At 46.5% G+C, this 15,953-nt stretch overlaps 1 protein-coding gene across 1 annotated transcript in view; it reads right to left on the reverse strand.

Moving 5' to 3' along the window:
* Window positions 1–15,953, reverse strand: part of dnah10 (dynein axonemal heavy chain 10) — a 337,567-nt gene that overhangs the window by 208,052 nt on the left and 113,562 nt on the right. The window contains exons 24-27 of the mRNA XM_080207920.1: window positions 13,302–13,480; window positions 10,391–10,602; window positions 9,943–10,099; window positions 222–455 (exon numbers count right to left, since the gene is read on the reverse strand). Of these exons, the coding sequence (XP_080064046.1) occupies window positions 222–455; window positions 9,943–10,099; window positions 10,391–10,602; window positions 13,302–13,480 (782 nt within the window). The remainder of the gene's footprint in view (window positions 1–221; window positions 456–9,942; window positions 10,100–10,390; window positions 10,603–13,301; window positions 13,481–15,953) is intronic.

The following is a 15,953-nucleotide window of genomic DNA, read 5'->3' on the forward strand; positions in this document are numbered from 1 at the left end:
GGAATCAGGATATTGAATTTGATGATCAGCCATGATTAAAATGAATGGTGGTGCAGGCTGGAAAGGCCAAATGGCCTCCTCCTGCTTCTAGTTTTTATGTTTACATCTTTCCAAAAGCATTGTCAGATTGTAATATATGTATCATATGTATCTGATTTTAGAGGCAGTGGCATCTTGCAAGGTTGGAGTTAAAACATTGCAGTAGTTAACAGGTTCCTTACCGCAATCACTTCACCAATTAGGGACAGGTTTCTCTCCCACTCCTGCACTGTGCTCAGGAATGGTCCCACATATCTGCTTCCAGCCATGCTCTGCAGGTTCATGGCATTGTCATCGAGTATCTGAAGTATGTCGTCCACCGATCCCAGAATGTAGCCTCGATCCTGAGTCCCTTTGTAGTACTTCTGCACAGTGAATTTCATATTCTCCCAGGTATCCACAACGTCCTTGACACCCTGTGTACAGAAAGCAGCCGGCACTGAGAAAGTCCTGCTCTTAACCATAAACCTCCCAAAGCAGCTTTTACCGTTAGCTAGCAAATCATTAGTAATGTGGCTACACTTCTGCACTTTAAAATACACACAGACACTAATAAACTCGAGCAAAGTATAGGTTCTATAAATGAAAACAATTTCATAATAATCCAGTATTTTAAACTTTTTAGTACAAGATAAATTTTTTGTACCATATTTATGAACCGGAATTGTGGAAATGTGACTAGTTAACAGATCAGCGTAGCCCTGCCCAATATCCTCATCCAAGTCCCTCTCCCAACAACTCATAAGAACATAAGAAATAGGAGCAGGAGTAGGCCATCTAGCCCTTCGAGTCTGCCCCACCATTCAATAAGATCATGGCTGATCTGAAGTGGCTCAGTTCCACATTCCCGCTTTCTCCCCATAACCCTTAATCCCCTTGCCGACCAAAAACGTATCGACTCGCATCTTAAATATATTTAGCGAGGCAGCCTCCACCACTTCAACGGGCAGAGAATTCCAGAGATTCACCACCCTTTGAGTGAAGAAGTTCCTCCTCAACTCTGTTCTAAATTGCACCCCCGCTTATCTTGAGGCTGTGCCCTCTAGTCCTGCTGTCCTTTCTGAGTGGGAAGAGTCTCTCCACCTCTATCCTATCCATCCCTTTCATCATCTTATATGTCTCAATGAGATCTCCCCTCATCCTTCTAAACTCCAACGAGTACAAGCCCAGTCTATTCAGCCTCTCCTCATAGTTCAACCCCCTCAACTCCGGCATCAGCCTAGTAAACCTCCTCTGCACTCCCTCCAAGGCCAAAATATCCTTGCGCAAGTGCGGCGACCAAAACTGCACACAGTACTCCAGCTGCGGCCTCACCAGTGCCCTGTACAGTTGCAGCAAGACCTCCCTGCTTTTATATTCAATCCCCCTCGCTATGAAGGCCAGCGTCCCATTTGCCTTCCTGACCAGCTGTGTTAGGTGCCGCATGTGGGAGTTCTTGGTGGCATCACGTCTCCCGAAGGTCCACATCTGTGTTAAATGTTTAGAGTTGCAGCGCTTGAGGGCCCGGGTCAGGCAACTAGAGGGGCGTTTAGAGGATGCATTTCTGGTCAGGGAAAACGAGGAGATAATGTCTAGGAACCATGAGCAGGAAGAGGTCCCAAGGGCTGAAGAGCAGGATGGGTGGACGACTGTTAGGCGGAAAAAGAGGAAGAAGAAGAATAGTCATGGTCCTCAGGCCTCCCCAGTGGCCCCCCAAGATTCATCGACAGGGGCACAAAAGGATAGGCAGGAGGGACAGAATGACTTACAGGGACAGAAGGGGGCTAGCAAGGTGATAGTGGTAGGGGATGGGAGGGTCCAAGGCATTGACAGGAGGTTCTCAAGGCATTGACAGGAGGTTCTGTGGGCAGAGGTGAGACTCCAGGATGGTGGTCTGCCTCCCTGGAGCAGGGGTACAGGACGTAACAGAAAGGGTAGAGGGAATTTTGAAAGGGGAGGGGACCCAGGCAGAGGTAATAATACACGTAGGGGAGAGGGACGTAGGAAGGAGGAATAGGGTAGATGTACATAGGCAATTTAGGGAGTTGGGGTCCAAACTGAGGAGCAGGACCTCCAGGGTAGCATTCTCTGGGTTGCTGCCTAGTACCAGCAGGGCTAGGAATAACGAGATCATGCAGCTGAATGCATGCTTGAGGGATTGGTGCAGGGTAGAGGGCTTTACTTTTGTAGACCACTGGGAGGTATTTATGAGAGAAGGGCAACTGTATAGGAGGGATGGGGAGAATTTGAATGGGAGGGGGACTAGTGTCTTAGCAGGGAGGTTAGCTGGTGTGTTTAGGAATGGTTTAAACTAATAGGGAGGGGGGGTGGGGATGTGACTGATAGCTCATTAGACACTGGGGCTGGGAGAGAGTTGGGTGAAAGGAAAATTATCAGGGAGAAGGAGGTTCCGAGGGACACTGGTGGGTTGGACTGTGTTTCAATGTGAGGAGTGTGACAGGAAAAACGGATGAGCTTAGGGCCTTGATGTTTGTGAGGAAGTTAGATGTGGTGGCAGTAACAGAGACGTGGTTACGTGAAGGGCAGGACTGGCAGCTGAATGTTCCTGGGTATAAGTGTTTTAGGTGTGACAGAGGAGGGTCGAAGGGAGGTGGAGGGGTGGCACTGTTAGTAAAGGAAAACATCACAGTAGTGCAGAGGGAGAACAATATGGAGGAGTTAGGGATTGAGTCACTGTGGGTGGAGTTGAGGAATAAGAAGGGAGAGATTACGATGCTAGGGGTATACTATAGGCCACCCAACAGCCCGAGGTCAGTGGAGGAAGGTACTTGCAGGGGCATTTTGGATAGGTGCAGAAAGAATAAGGTGGTTGTAGTGGGTGACTTTAATCTTCCTGGAGTGGATTGGAGGGGGCCTAGAGCTGGGGGTACGGAGGGAGAGGAGTTTGCGAAATGTGTTTTGGAAGGGTCCCTAGAGCAGTACATAACCAGCCCGACTAGGGAAGGGGCTATACTGGATTTAGTGTTGGGTAATGAGCCGGGGCAGGTGGTTGAGGTAGGCGAACATGTGGCTAACAGTGACCACTAGTCCGTCTACTTTAGGATAAAAATGGAAAGGGATGAGTGCCGTCCGAAGGGGAGGGGGCTGAACTGGGGGAAGGCACGCTATAGCCGGATTAGGAGGGAGCTGAAGGACACTGATTGGGAGGGACTGTTAGCTGGCAAGTCCACGGTTGGCAAGTGGGAGGCTTTTAAGGGCAAACTGAAAATGTTGCAGGGAAGGCATGTGCCGGTTAAGTGGAAGGATGGGAAAGGTAGGATTAGGGAGCTGTGGATTACAGGGGGTATCGAAGACTTGGTCAGAAAGAAGAGGGAGGCATACGTTAGGTCAAAACAACTGGGTATGGAAAGTGCGCTGGAGGAATATAGAGAGAGTAGGAGGGAGCTAAAAAGGGGAGTTAGAAGGGCGAAGAGAGGGCATGAAATGGCTTTGGCTGGCAGGATTAAGGAAAATCCAAAGGCATTTTACTCCTATATTAGGAGCAAGAGAGTGGTTAGAGGGAAAGTTGGTCCTCTTAGGGACAAAGGTGGGGAGTTATGTATTGAGTCGGAGGGAATGGGGGAGATCCTGAATGAATACTTTGCGTCGGTATTCACGAAGGAGAGGGGTTCAATGTCGTGCAGTGTCTTGGAGGGAGCTGTAGATCAGTGGCAGGAAATAGCCATTACGGGGGAGGAAGTGCTAAGGCTTTTAGGTAGTGTAAAGACGGATAAAGCTCTGGGGCCTGATGGTATTTATCCCAGGCTGCTTAGGGAGGTGAAAGATGAAATTGCTGGGCCTCTGGCGCAAATCTTTGTCTCTTCTTTGGACACAGGTGAGGTCCCAAAAGACTGGAGGGTAGCTAATGTTGTACCGCTGTTTAAAAAAGGTAGTAGGGATAACCCTGGTAATTATAGACCAGTGAGTTTGACATCAGTGGTAGGAAAATTATTGGAAAAAATTCTTAGGGTTAGGATGTATGAGCATTTGGAGTGTTGCGATCTGATTAGGGATACGCAACATGGCTTGGTTAGAGAGAGGTCTTGCCTTACGAATCTGGTAGAATTCTTTGAGGAGGTGACAAAAACGGTTGACGATGGGCGAGCCGTTGATGTCATCTATATGGATTTCAGTAAGGCGTTTGACAAAGTCCCTCATGGTAGGCTGGTAGAAAAGGTTAAGGCACATGGGATACAAGGACAGGTAGCTAGGTGGATTGAGAACTGGCTGGGTAATAGGAGACAGAGAGTAGTTGTCGAGGGGACCTTTTCGGGCTGGAAGCCAGTGACCAGTGGTGTGCCGCAGGGCTCAGTACTGGGACCTCTCCTCTTTGTAGTATATATAAACGATTTGGAAGAGAGCGTACGTGGTGTGATCAGCAAGTTTGCGGATGACACCAAGATGGCAGGATTGGCGGATACCGAGGTGGAATGTCAGGTGATACAGCAGGATATAGATAGGTTGGTATATTGGGCAGATAGGTGGCAGATGGAATTTAATCCTGACAAATGTGAGGTGATGCATTTTGGAAGGAATAATGCAGAGAGGAACTACGTGATAAAAGGTAGACCGATCAGGAGTATAGAAATACAGAGGGACCTGGGAGTGCAGGTTCACAAGTCTATGAAGGTGGCGACACAAGTAGAGAAGGTTGTGAGGAAAGCTTATGAAATGCTAGCCTTTGTAGGAAGGGGTATAGAGTATAGGAGCTGCCGTCTAATGCTTCAGTTGTACAGAACGTTGGTTAGACCGCATTTGGAGTACTGCGTCCAGTTCTGGTCACCTTACTACCGGAAGGACGTGGAGACTCTGGAGAGGGTGCAGAGGAGGTTTACCAGGATGTTGCCTGGCATGGAAGGACTAAGTTACGAGGAAAGGTTGGAGAAACTGGGACTTTTCTCCTTGGAAAGACGGAGATTAAGGGGAGACATGATAGAGGTATATAAAATACTGAAGGGAATAGATAGAGTCAATAGTGATAGGCTGTTCCCTAGATTGGGGACAATTACGAGAGGTCATGATCTAAGGGTGAGGGGGGAGAAGTATAATTTGGATATGAGAGGAAGGTTCTTCACGCAGAGGGTCGTGGGGGTATGGAACGCGCTACCGAGTAGGGTGGTGGAGGCAGGCACGTTGGACTTGTTTAAGGTTTACTTAGATAGACACATGAGCGAAACAAGGATGGAGGGTTACAGTAGAGGGTATTAAATAGGGTCGGAGCCTCGGGAGACAACAGAAATGTAGACTTACATGTTAACGTTTTTGTCTTTTTATTCCGCAGGTGTCGGTCCACCTTGTTGTCAAACAAGGGGCACGCACACGGTGGGTCGTGCGTGGGCTACTCTTGGAGTTTCCGGGAGTGGCCTAGTACTTCGTGTCGGTGTGTGCGCTTGATTCTGGACCAGTAGACGGGAGCCGCAACAGCTCAGTGACTATCACTGCTAGCTGTGCAGATACATGGATTTGGGCCTGTGTCTGTGGGAGTTTGCGCATTCTCCCTGTGGTTGCGTGGGTTTCCTCCGGGCGCTCCGGTTTCCTCCCACACTCCAAAGATGTGCTCTTAGACTGATTGGTGAAACAAATTGACACTATTCTCCCCTGAATCTGGCTAAGTTAGGGGTTCCACTCGCATACACGCAGGGCAGGGTAGGTATAGGAGGATGCGGCGGCGCGGGCTCGTTGGGCCGAATGGCCTGTTTCCCGTGCTGGGTTGTTCTTTGTTCTTTGTTGTTCTTTGTTTTGACCACCTGCTGCACCTGTAGGCTGGGTTTTTGCGACTCATGCACGAGGACCCCCAGGTCCCTCTGTACCGTAGCATGCTGCAGCTTTTTGCCCTGTAAGTAGTAGTCCTTCCTACCATTATTCCAACCAAAGTGGATAACCTCACACTTGCCAACATTGTATTCCATCTGCTAGGTCCTCGCCCACTCGCTCAGCCTATCTAGATCCCTCTGCAGACTTCCCACACCCTCTGCACAATTTGCCGTTCCACCAATCTTTGTGTCATCAGCAAATTTCGACACCTTACACTCGACTCCCTCCTCCAGATCATCTATATAAATGGTAAATAGCTGAGGCCCCAGCACCGATCCCTGGAGCACTCCACTAGTCACCAACTGCCAATCCGAATAGCACTCATTGACACCCACTCTCTGCCTCCTATTTGACAGCCAATCCCCTATCCACACTAACACCCTACCCCCAACTCCATGCCCCCTAACCTTCTGTAACAACCTCTTGTGAGGCACCTTATTAAGGTTGTTAAGAAGGCGTACGGTGTCTTGGCGTTTATTGGTAGGGGGATTGAATTTAGGAGTCGCAGCGTCATGTTGCAACTGTACACAACTCTGGTGCGGCCGCACTTGGAGTACTGTGTGCAGTTCTGGTCCCCACATTACAGGAAGGATGTGGAGGCTTTGGAGAGGGTGCAGAGGAGGTTTACCAGGATGTTGCCTGGTATGCAGGGGAGGTCCTATGAGGAGAGACTGAGGGATTTGGGGTTGTTTTCACTGGAAAGAAGGCGGCTAAGAGGGGATCTTATAGAAACATATAAGTTGATTAGAGGTTTAGATAGGGTGGATGGTGATAGCCTGTTTCCTCGGATGGAGAAAGCTAGCACGAGGGGGCATGGCTTTAAATTAAGGGGGGGTAGTTATAGGACGGATGTCAGGGGCAGGTTCTTTACCCAGAGGGTGGTGAGGGACTGGAATGCCCTGCCTGCTGCAGTTGTAAATGCGCCTAGTTTGGGGGCGTTTAAGAGATCCGTGGATAGGTTTATGGATGAAAAGGGATTGGTTTAGATTAGTGGGTCAATGTTTTTTTTTAAAAATAAGACTGGTCGGCGCAACATTGTGGGCCGAAGGGCCTGTTCCGCGCTGTAATGTTCTATGTTCTATGTTCTATGTTATCAAACGCCTTCTGAAAATCGAGAAACACCACATCCACCGGTTCCCCTCTATCCGCCGCACTAGACACATCCTCATAGAATTCCAATAAATTCGTCAGACACGACTTCCCCTTAACGAAACCGTGCTGCGTCTGCTGTCAAACAATTCTTCTCAAGATGCCTCGCTATTTTCTCCTTCATTACGGATTCAAGCATTTTTCCTACAACAGACGTTAAACTAACCGGCCTATAATTCCCTGCCTTTTGCCTGCTACCCTTTTTAAACAGCGGCATAACATTAGCCATTTTCCAATCTTCCGGCACTTCCCCGGAATCCAGCGAGGTTTGGAAAATAATCACCAAGGCATCCACTACCACCTCTGCCATTTCCTTCAGAACCCTTGGATGCATTCCATCCGGTCCTGGGGACTTGTCCACCATCAGTCCCTCTAGTCTGTCGAGCACTGCCTCTCTAGTAACAATGATCTCATTCAGGCCCTCCACTCCTACCATCTTTCCATCGTTAACACCCGGCAAACTATTCACGTCCTCCTCCATGAAGACCGAAGCAAAAAAGTTATTCAAGACCTCAGCCATTTCCTCATCCCCCACCACTAAATCCCCCCTCTCGTCCTCTAAGGGTCCAACGTTCACCCTAGCCAGCCTCCTCCTTTTTATATATTTATAAAAACTCTTACTATCCTTTTTTATATTTAGCACTAGCCTAGATTCATAGTTTATCCTTCCTTTCTTTATCAACTTCTTCGTCATTCTTTGTTGATATTTAAACCTCTCCCAATCCTCTTCTCACCCACTACTCTTAGCCACTCTAAACGCATCCGCTTCTAATTTAATACTCTCCTTTATCTCCTTCATTATCCACAGCTGATTATCTCTCCTCTTATGATCCTTTTTTACCATCGGAATAAATTTCTGCTGAGCACCAAGAAAGATCTCCTTAAAGATCCTCCACTGTTCCTCAGCAGACCTACCTCCCAATCTGCTCCCCCAATCTACATTCACCAATTCCTCTCTAATCTTATCGTACTCCCCTCTGTTCGAACAAAGGACACAGGTCCGGGATCCTACTTTCTCCTCCTCCATCTGCATCAGAAACTCCACCATACAATGATCAGAAGAGGATCCTTCACCACAAGGTCCCTGATTCTACCTGCCTTATTACATAACACCAGATTTAAGATAGCTCGCTCCCTCATCGGCTCCAACACACACTGTTCAAGGAAACTATCCCAGCAGCATTCCAAGAACTCTTCCTCAAGCCCACCGCGTCCAACATGGGTCAACCAATCAATATGTAGATTGAAATCCCCCATAATTATCGCTGTTCCATTCTGGCACGCCACATTTATTTGTGCGTTTATAGCCCGCCCCACCTCCAGGTCATTATTTGGGGGCCTATAGACCACACCCACCAGCGTCTTCCTCCCTTTGCTGTTTCTAATCTCCACCCACAATGATTCCACATCCTGCTCTTTGGCCCCTATATCTTCCCTTACTACCACCCTGATACTATCCTTAATCAGCAGAGCAACACCCCCCCTTTTTCCTCCCTAAACACTTGATACCCCTGGACATTCAGCTCCCAGTCCCTGTCACCCTGCAGCCACGTCTCTGTAATGGCCGTCAGATCATATCCATTTGTGCTGATCTGCGCCACCAGCTCATTCACTTTGTTCCGAATGCTTCGTGCATACAGATAAAGTGTCTTCATCCCAGCCTTCACCTGGACCCTATTAGAAGGAACGCTACCAACCATACTCATGCCCCCTACTCCCTTTATTATTGGGACATCCTTGGCCTCTTCCTGTACCTGTACCCTCTCCTTTACTTTAGACCCTGTAATTTCACCTACCCTCGCACCCTCCCCCCGACAACCCCTCCTTGACCCCTCTCCCTGAACCCCCTCCCCCGACAACCACTCCCCAACAATCTTCCGGACCCCCTTCCCAACAACCCTCCCGACCCCTCCCCGACAGCCCTACCCCAACAACCCTCCCGACCCCCCCCACCGACAACACCTCCCCAACAACCCTCCCAATCCCCTCTTCCCAACCCCCCTCCCCAATCCCTGATCCCAGCCCTCTGCTTGATTTAGACCATAAGACATAGGAGCAGAATTAGGCCACTCAGCCCATCAAGTCTGCTCCGCCATTCAATCATGGCTGATACTTTTCTCATCCCCATTTTCCTGCCTTTTCCCCATAACCCCTGATCCCCTTATTAATCAAGATTCTATCCATCTCTGTCTTAAAGACACTCAGTGACCTGTCCTTCTGCGGCAAAGAGTTCCACAGATTCACCACCCTCTGGCTGAAGAAATTCCTTCTCATCTCTGTTTTAAAGGATCATCCCATCAGTCAGAGATTGTGTCCTCTGGTTCTAATTTTTCCTACTAGAGGAAGCATCCTCTCCACATCCACTCTATCCGGGGTCTCGCAGTATCCTGTAAGTTTCAATAAGATCCCCCCCCTCATCCTTCTAAACTCCAACAGGTACAGACCCAGAGTCCTCAACTGTTTCTCATATGACAAGCTCTTCATTCCAAGGATCATTCTTGGATCATTCGGCGCAACATCGTGGGCCGAAGGGCCTGTTCTGCGCTGTAATGTTCTATGTTCTATGTTCTAAGGATCATTCTTGTGAACCTCCTCTGTACCCTTTCCAAGGCCAGCACATCCTTTCCTAGACATGGGGCCCAGGACTGCATACAATACTCCAAATGGGGTCTGACCAGAGCTTTATACAGCCTCAGAAGTACATCCTGCTCTTGTATTCTTGCCCTCTCGACATGAACACAAACATTGCATTTGCCTTCCTAATTGCCAATTTCCCTCTCCCCAACCGCCCCCCCCGATACTCTTCCCCCGATCCCTGTATCCCAGCCACTGTCCCTGATTTCCCTCTCCCTGGCCTCTCTCCCTATTTCCCTCCTTAGCCTTGACCCACATTCCATGTCTATACAGATGGTCTGCTCAGAAGGTGGGATTTAAGCTGCTAGTTTGGAAAGTATGGCTCACCTTCTCAATGCCAAGTTCTTTGATGGCAGCAGTAACAATGTCACTAATGACGTCACTGTATTTATGAAGTTGCATAGCAAACATATTTGCGAGTGTAAATGTTTCAGCTCGCATCTCAAACTCTGTCTCTGTTCTTTGCATTAATATTTTCCAGTGCCTACAAAATAAATTATAATTGTGAGAGACTGAACAACTGCTTACCCTAGTACTCGAGTTACAGTGGAATAACCAAGGCACAGTGCAATACCCAAACTAATATGGGGTATTTGTGTTGAAGTGGAGTATTTGAGTTAATGTCAAGTACTCCAGTTCATGTGGATTTCTCGAGATAATGTGCAGTACTCGTGTTAATGTGGATTACTCAGTTAACATTGGGCACTCAAGTTTACCTACAACTCTTTCCATTTTGATCAAAACAATTAGAACTAAAAGTACAAACGAAACTAACCTCTCTCTTAATGCCTCATTTTTCAAGTCCAATAACAAAGGAATGGATTCCTTAAATTCTTTCATCTGAGATTCCAGATAGAAACCAACTGAGAGGCTTCGAACGTCTTTTGGTAGCTTTCTGAAAGCCTTCAAAAACCCATCGATTCCTTCTTGAAGCAGCTGTACGTTTAGGTCTGCCCATAATGTCTCAGACCATTCATCTTTTGCAATCTAGAAAAATGGTAACAGGATAATAAAAAAGTAAAATGAAATTGGAAATGAAAACAGCAAATGCAGGAACTAATCAGCAGGTCAGGCATCTGTGGAGGGAAAAGTGGGAGCAATCTTATCAAACAAAGTCTCAGTGCTAAACGAGTGTGAAAACAGGAGAGAATTGCACCCACTTTTTCAGTAAACTTTCAGACATAATCTTATGCCACTTAGTACAATAATAAAAGAGGGAAAGTGTGATTCGCACCAACAGGGGGAGTGGACAGAGTCTATTACAAAGAATAAAGAACAGTACAGCACAAGAACAGGCCCTTCGGCCCACCATCTACGCAGACACAGATGCCTCTCTAATCTGATATTTTCTTGTCTCTATGTGGTCCATATCCCTCTATTCCTTGCCTATTCATGATGTGGAGTTGCTGGCATTGGACTGGGATAGGCACAGTAAGTAGTCTCACAACACCAAGTTAAAGCTCAACATGTTTATCTGGTAGCATGAGCTTTCGGAGCATTGCCCCTTCATCAACTGAGTGAGGAGTTCAGTTCATAAACAGGGCATATATAGACACAAACTAAATTACAAGATAATGGTTGGAATGCGAGTCTTAACAGGTAATCAAGTCTTCACATCTTTACAGATGCAGACAATGTGAGTGGAGAGAGGGTTAAGCACAGAGATTTTGCAAGCCCAGGCAAATCATGGGGGTTACGGATAACCCTAGATCCCGGTTGAAGCCATCCTCATATGTGCGGAACTTCCAGCTTTTGCTCAGTGATTCTGCGTTGTCGTGTGTTGTGAAGGCCATCTTGGAGAACGTTCTGTAACCCCCATGACTTGCCTGGGTTTGCAAAATCTCACTAACTGTCCTGGCTGGAGACAATTCACACATCTCTAACCTGTGCTTAATCCTCTCTCCACTCACATTGTCTGCATCTGTAAAGACTTGATTACCTGTTAAAACTCACATTCCAACCATTATCTTGTAATTGAGTTTGTGCGTATATATGCCCTGTTTGTGAACAGGACTCTTCACTCATTTAATGAAGGGATAATGCTCTGAAAGCTGGTTTCACCAAATAAACCTGTTGGACTTTAACTTGCTGTTGTGAGACCACTTACACTGCCTGTTCATGTACCTATCCAGATGCCTCTTGAACACTGTTATAGAATCTGCTTCCACCATCCCCTCCGAAAGCGCTTTCCAGGCATTCACCACCCTCTGTGTGAAAAACTTGCACCTTACATCTCTGTTAAACTTTCTCCTCTCACTTGCAGTCTATTCTCACCGGAAAGTCAGCTAGAATGCACCATTGTGCATGTGCAGATCTCTCAGTGTTCTGTACAAATCTACACAGAACAGAGAGACTGTATTAATTGGGCAATGCATGCTTCCTCGCATTGAATGTGGAGCTTTGCTAAGCTAAGAGAGTGTGAACACTCTGCAATGGTGACCTTTAAACATTGCAACCTGGAGTTTATGACATCTGAGGTCGCAGTGGGGTGGATGAATCAGAGGCCACCTGTCAATTATATGCCATGATCCCTGTGGATAAATAGTTAATGATATCCAAACTACAGTCATTGAGCCCAGCAGGTTGAATTTCATTCTTTTAGGTCCACTACCACACTTTGCCTTGTTCAGGAGCAAATATTTCCATTCTGCCCGCCACTGGAATCGTGTGGGTGAGGGGCGGACCATGGAAAGGTCCATCCATCTCAGGTGGGATTTTAAAGTTTCAGGACGAGCGCAGTTTACAGGAACTAATCCAAAATTATTCTCAGATTGCAAAGGGCTCATTTCTCCCCATTTCATTGAGTCATAACATCCCGTGGTCATCTAAACCCAAATCAGCTTTCACCAGAAAGGCCCACTGTAGTGACTCCTCCTCCTGGCCAGGGAAAATTTCCAGTGCCCTTAAATTAATGTGAATTCCATCTCTTCAACCAGGTGACAAGCTCCCATCAGCATTTTGCTACAGCCGTTATTTCCCAGCCCCTCTGTGTCCAGCAGTTTAGATGAATTAGATGGCCTATTATCTGTAAATCTACCCATGGCAAAGCTAGCTACTCTGTCCATTCTTTTTAGGTGTTAAAATGGCAGGTGAATTTCAATAGCACTTGTCCTGGGCCCCTGTCGCTATGGTAACTAGGCTATTCAGGCTTATTGGTAGGGAGAACTAGTAACAGGTCACTTGTTCCTTTTCCTTATTATTTTATTTTTAATTAAAGACATGGCTTAAACATTAGCAGTTATAACATATATTCAGTGCTGTTCTTGACCCAGTGACAGGAGTCACATCAATTTCGTTAAGTGATAGCTCCCCACCCCACATCCACTTTACCCACAACCACTTCAGCTCCCCAAATGCCATGGATGAATTACTGAGAAGGTCAGCTGACCAGACCCAAGAAACAATGTGCAATTCTTCTATGATTCCATCCATTAAAACCTCACTATGCTGTGTCACCAGTGAACCTCTATTCAATTGCTACAATGCAAGATAGTGTTTGTACGTGGGTGATGGTGCAGACAGGAAGCACCATGCTACATTGAAGGAAAGGCTGTTTGAAACGATTGGGCTTTCAAGCAAAACAATTGTCCCAATCGACAAGACTCATACACATTGAATGTCCACAGTTCTTCAATAAAGCCCATGTCTTAAAGCATGGCTACATTAAGGAGAGTATACAAACATACCCGCTGTGCCTTGTAAATATCATAGATCTGTCGCAGGCCTTTTATTTCCTTCTGAAGTGAGAGCAGCTCAGGGTGCAATGTAATCGACAGATCAAAAAGCTTCTCAGCATTGGCCAGTTCCTGCCGGTTTCGTTCAAACTCTTCCACCTCATTTTCAAATTTGCCCAAGATCTCAAGCCCTGCATTCAACATTGAAAACACAAAGAGCACTTACAGCTTTTCAAACTTATAAAGGAAAGGTTAGGTAAATATACAAGAACATAAAAATAGGAGCAGGTCTAGGTCATTTAGACCTTTGAACCTGTGCCATCATTCAGTGAGCTTTTACCACTGGAGATTCCTCGCCAAGTCACTCACCATTCTGACTGAGAAATATATCAGCTGTTTCTTCACGGTCACTGAGTCAAAATCCTGGAACTCCCTCCCTAACAACATTGTGAGAGTACCTACATCACATGGACTGCAGTGACTTATGAAAGTGATTCACCACTATCTTCTCAAGGGCAATTAGGGACAGGCAATAAACACTGGTTTAGCCATGTACGGTTCAAAAATGGTCACTGCAGAAGCAGAAGATCCTACCACTTTCATACCTTCCACTCATTGGCAGAGTGAGGTGAACATAATCCTTGCCCACAGTACTTCCTGTGGAGCTGTTACAGAAACTAGCTAATGGAGTTCTGACTGATTCTCTGGTGTTCACAACATTTTGTCCAAAGTTCCCTCGAAGCTGCGTGGCCATGCACAAATTGAGACTTCTAAGTTATTGTGCGAGCAAGTAAAATAATTTAATGCAGTTATGAACTTAAATGAATCATATATACACTCCAAAATAAGATGATGTGTGGTGTATTTCTTGTATTCATGATCTTCAAACCCTTCTGAAATATCCGGGTGGTGTCAAAGGATGAGTGAATTGCAATTGTTACTATAAACTATGGGAGCAGAAGTTGGTCGTTCAGCCCATCCAGTCTGTTCCATCATTCCATGAGATTGTGACCAAGCTGACATGGTAATCCTCAACTCCATTTTTCTACCTTATCACCTTAACCCTTGATTTCCTTACTGACTAAATCTGTCCATCTCAGACTTTGTAAGAAGTCTCACAACACCAGATTAAAGTCCAACCAGTTTATTTGATAGTAAACTCACAAGCTTTCGGAAACACGGGAAATGTGGTTTTACTATCAAATAAATTGGTTGGACTTTAACCTGGTATTGTGAGACTTCTTACTATGTTTACCCCAGTCCAACACAGAAATTGCAGATGTATGGGATTGAGGGTGATTTAGGAAATTGGATTAGGAATTGGCTGGCGGATAGGAGACAGAGAGTAGTGGTTGATGGTAAGTATTCGACATGGAGTTCAGTTACAAGTGGTGTGCCTCAGGGGTCTGTTTTGGGGCCACTGCTGTTTGTAATTTTTATAAATGATCTGGATGAGGGTATAGTTGGGTGGATTAGTAAATTTGCTGATGACACCAAAGTTGGAGGTGTGGTAGATAGTGAGGAAGGGTGTCTTAGTCTACAGGGAGACTTGGTCAAGTTGCAGAGCTGGGCCGAGAGGTGGAGGATGGAGTTTAATGCGGAAAAGTGTGAGGTAATTCACTTTGGTAGGAATAATGGATGTGTAGAGTATAGGGCTAACGGTAGGACTCTGAATAGTGTGGATGAACAGAGGGATCTAGGTGTATGTGTACATAGATCCCTGAAAGTTGGGAATCAAGTAGATAGGGTTGTTAGGAAGGCATACAGTGTCTTGGCGTTTATTGGTAGGGGGATTGAATTTAAGAGCCGCAGCATCATGTTGCAACTGTACAAAACTCTGGTGCGGCCGCACTTGGAGTATTGTGTGCAGTTCTGGTCCCCACATTATAGGAAGGATGTGGAGGCTTTGGAGAGGGTGCAGAGGAGGTTTACCAGGATGTTGCCTGGTATGGAGGGGAGGTCCTATGAGGAGAGACTGAGGGATTTGAGGTTGTTTTCATTAGAAAGAAGGCGGCTGCAAGGGGACCTTATTGAAACATATAAGATGATCAGAGGTTTGGATAGGGTGGACAGTGATAGCCTTTTTCCTCGGATAGAGAAAGCTAGCACGAGGGGGCATAGCTATAAATTAAGGGGTGGTAGTTATAGGATGGATGTCAGGGGTAGGTTCTTTACCCAGAGGGTGGTGAGGGATTGGAATGCCCTGCCTGCTGCAGTTGTGGATGCGCCTAGTTTGGGGGCATTTAACAGAACCGTGGATAGGTTTATGGATGAAAAGGGTTTGGTTTAGGTTAGAGGGTCATTGTTTTTTAACTGGTCGGCTCAACATCGTGGACCGAAGGGCCTGTTCTGCGCTGTAATGTTCTATGTTCTATGTTCTAACACCGGCATAAGAACATAAGAAATAGGAGCAGGATTAGGCCATCTAGCCCTTCGAGCCTGCCCCGCCATTCAATAAGATCATGGCTGATCTGAAGTGGATCAGTTCCACTTTTCTGCTTTCTCCCCATAACCCTTAATTCCCCTGTCTATCAAAAACCTATCTACCCGTGACTTAAATATATTTAGCGAGGTAGCTTCCACCATTTCAATGGGCAGAGAATTCCAGAGATACACCACCCTTTGAGTGAAGAAGTTCCTCCTCAACTCCGATCTAAACTGCCC

The sequence above is a fragment of the Carcharhinus amblyrhynchos genome, chromosome 20 (genome assembly GCF_965287045.1).
Source record: "Carcharhinus amblyrhynchos chromosome 20, sCarAmb.v2.hapA, whole genome shotgun sequence".
NCBI lineage: Eukaryota > Metazoa > Chordata > Chondrichthyes > Carcharhiniformes > Carcharhinidae > Carcharhinus > Carcharhinus amblyrhynchos.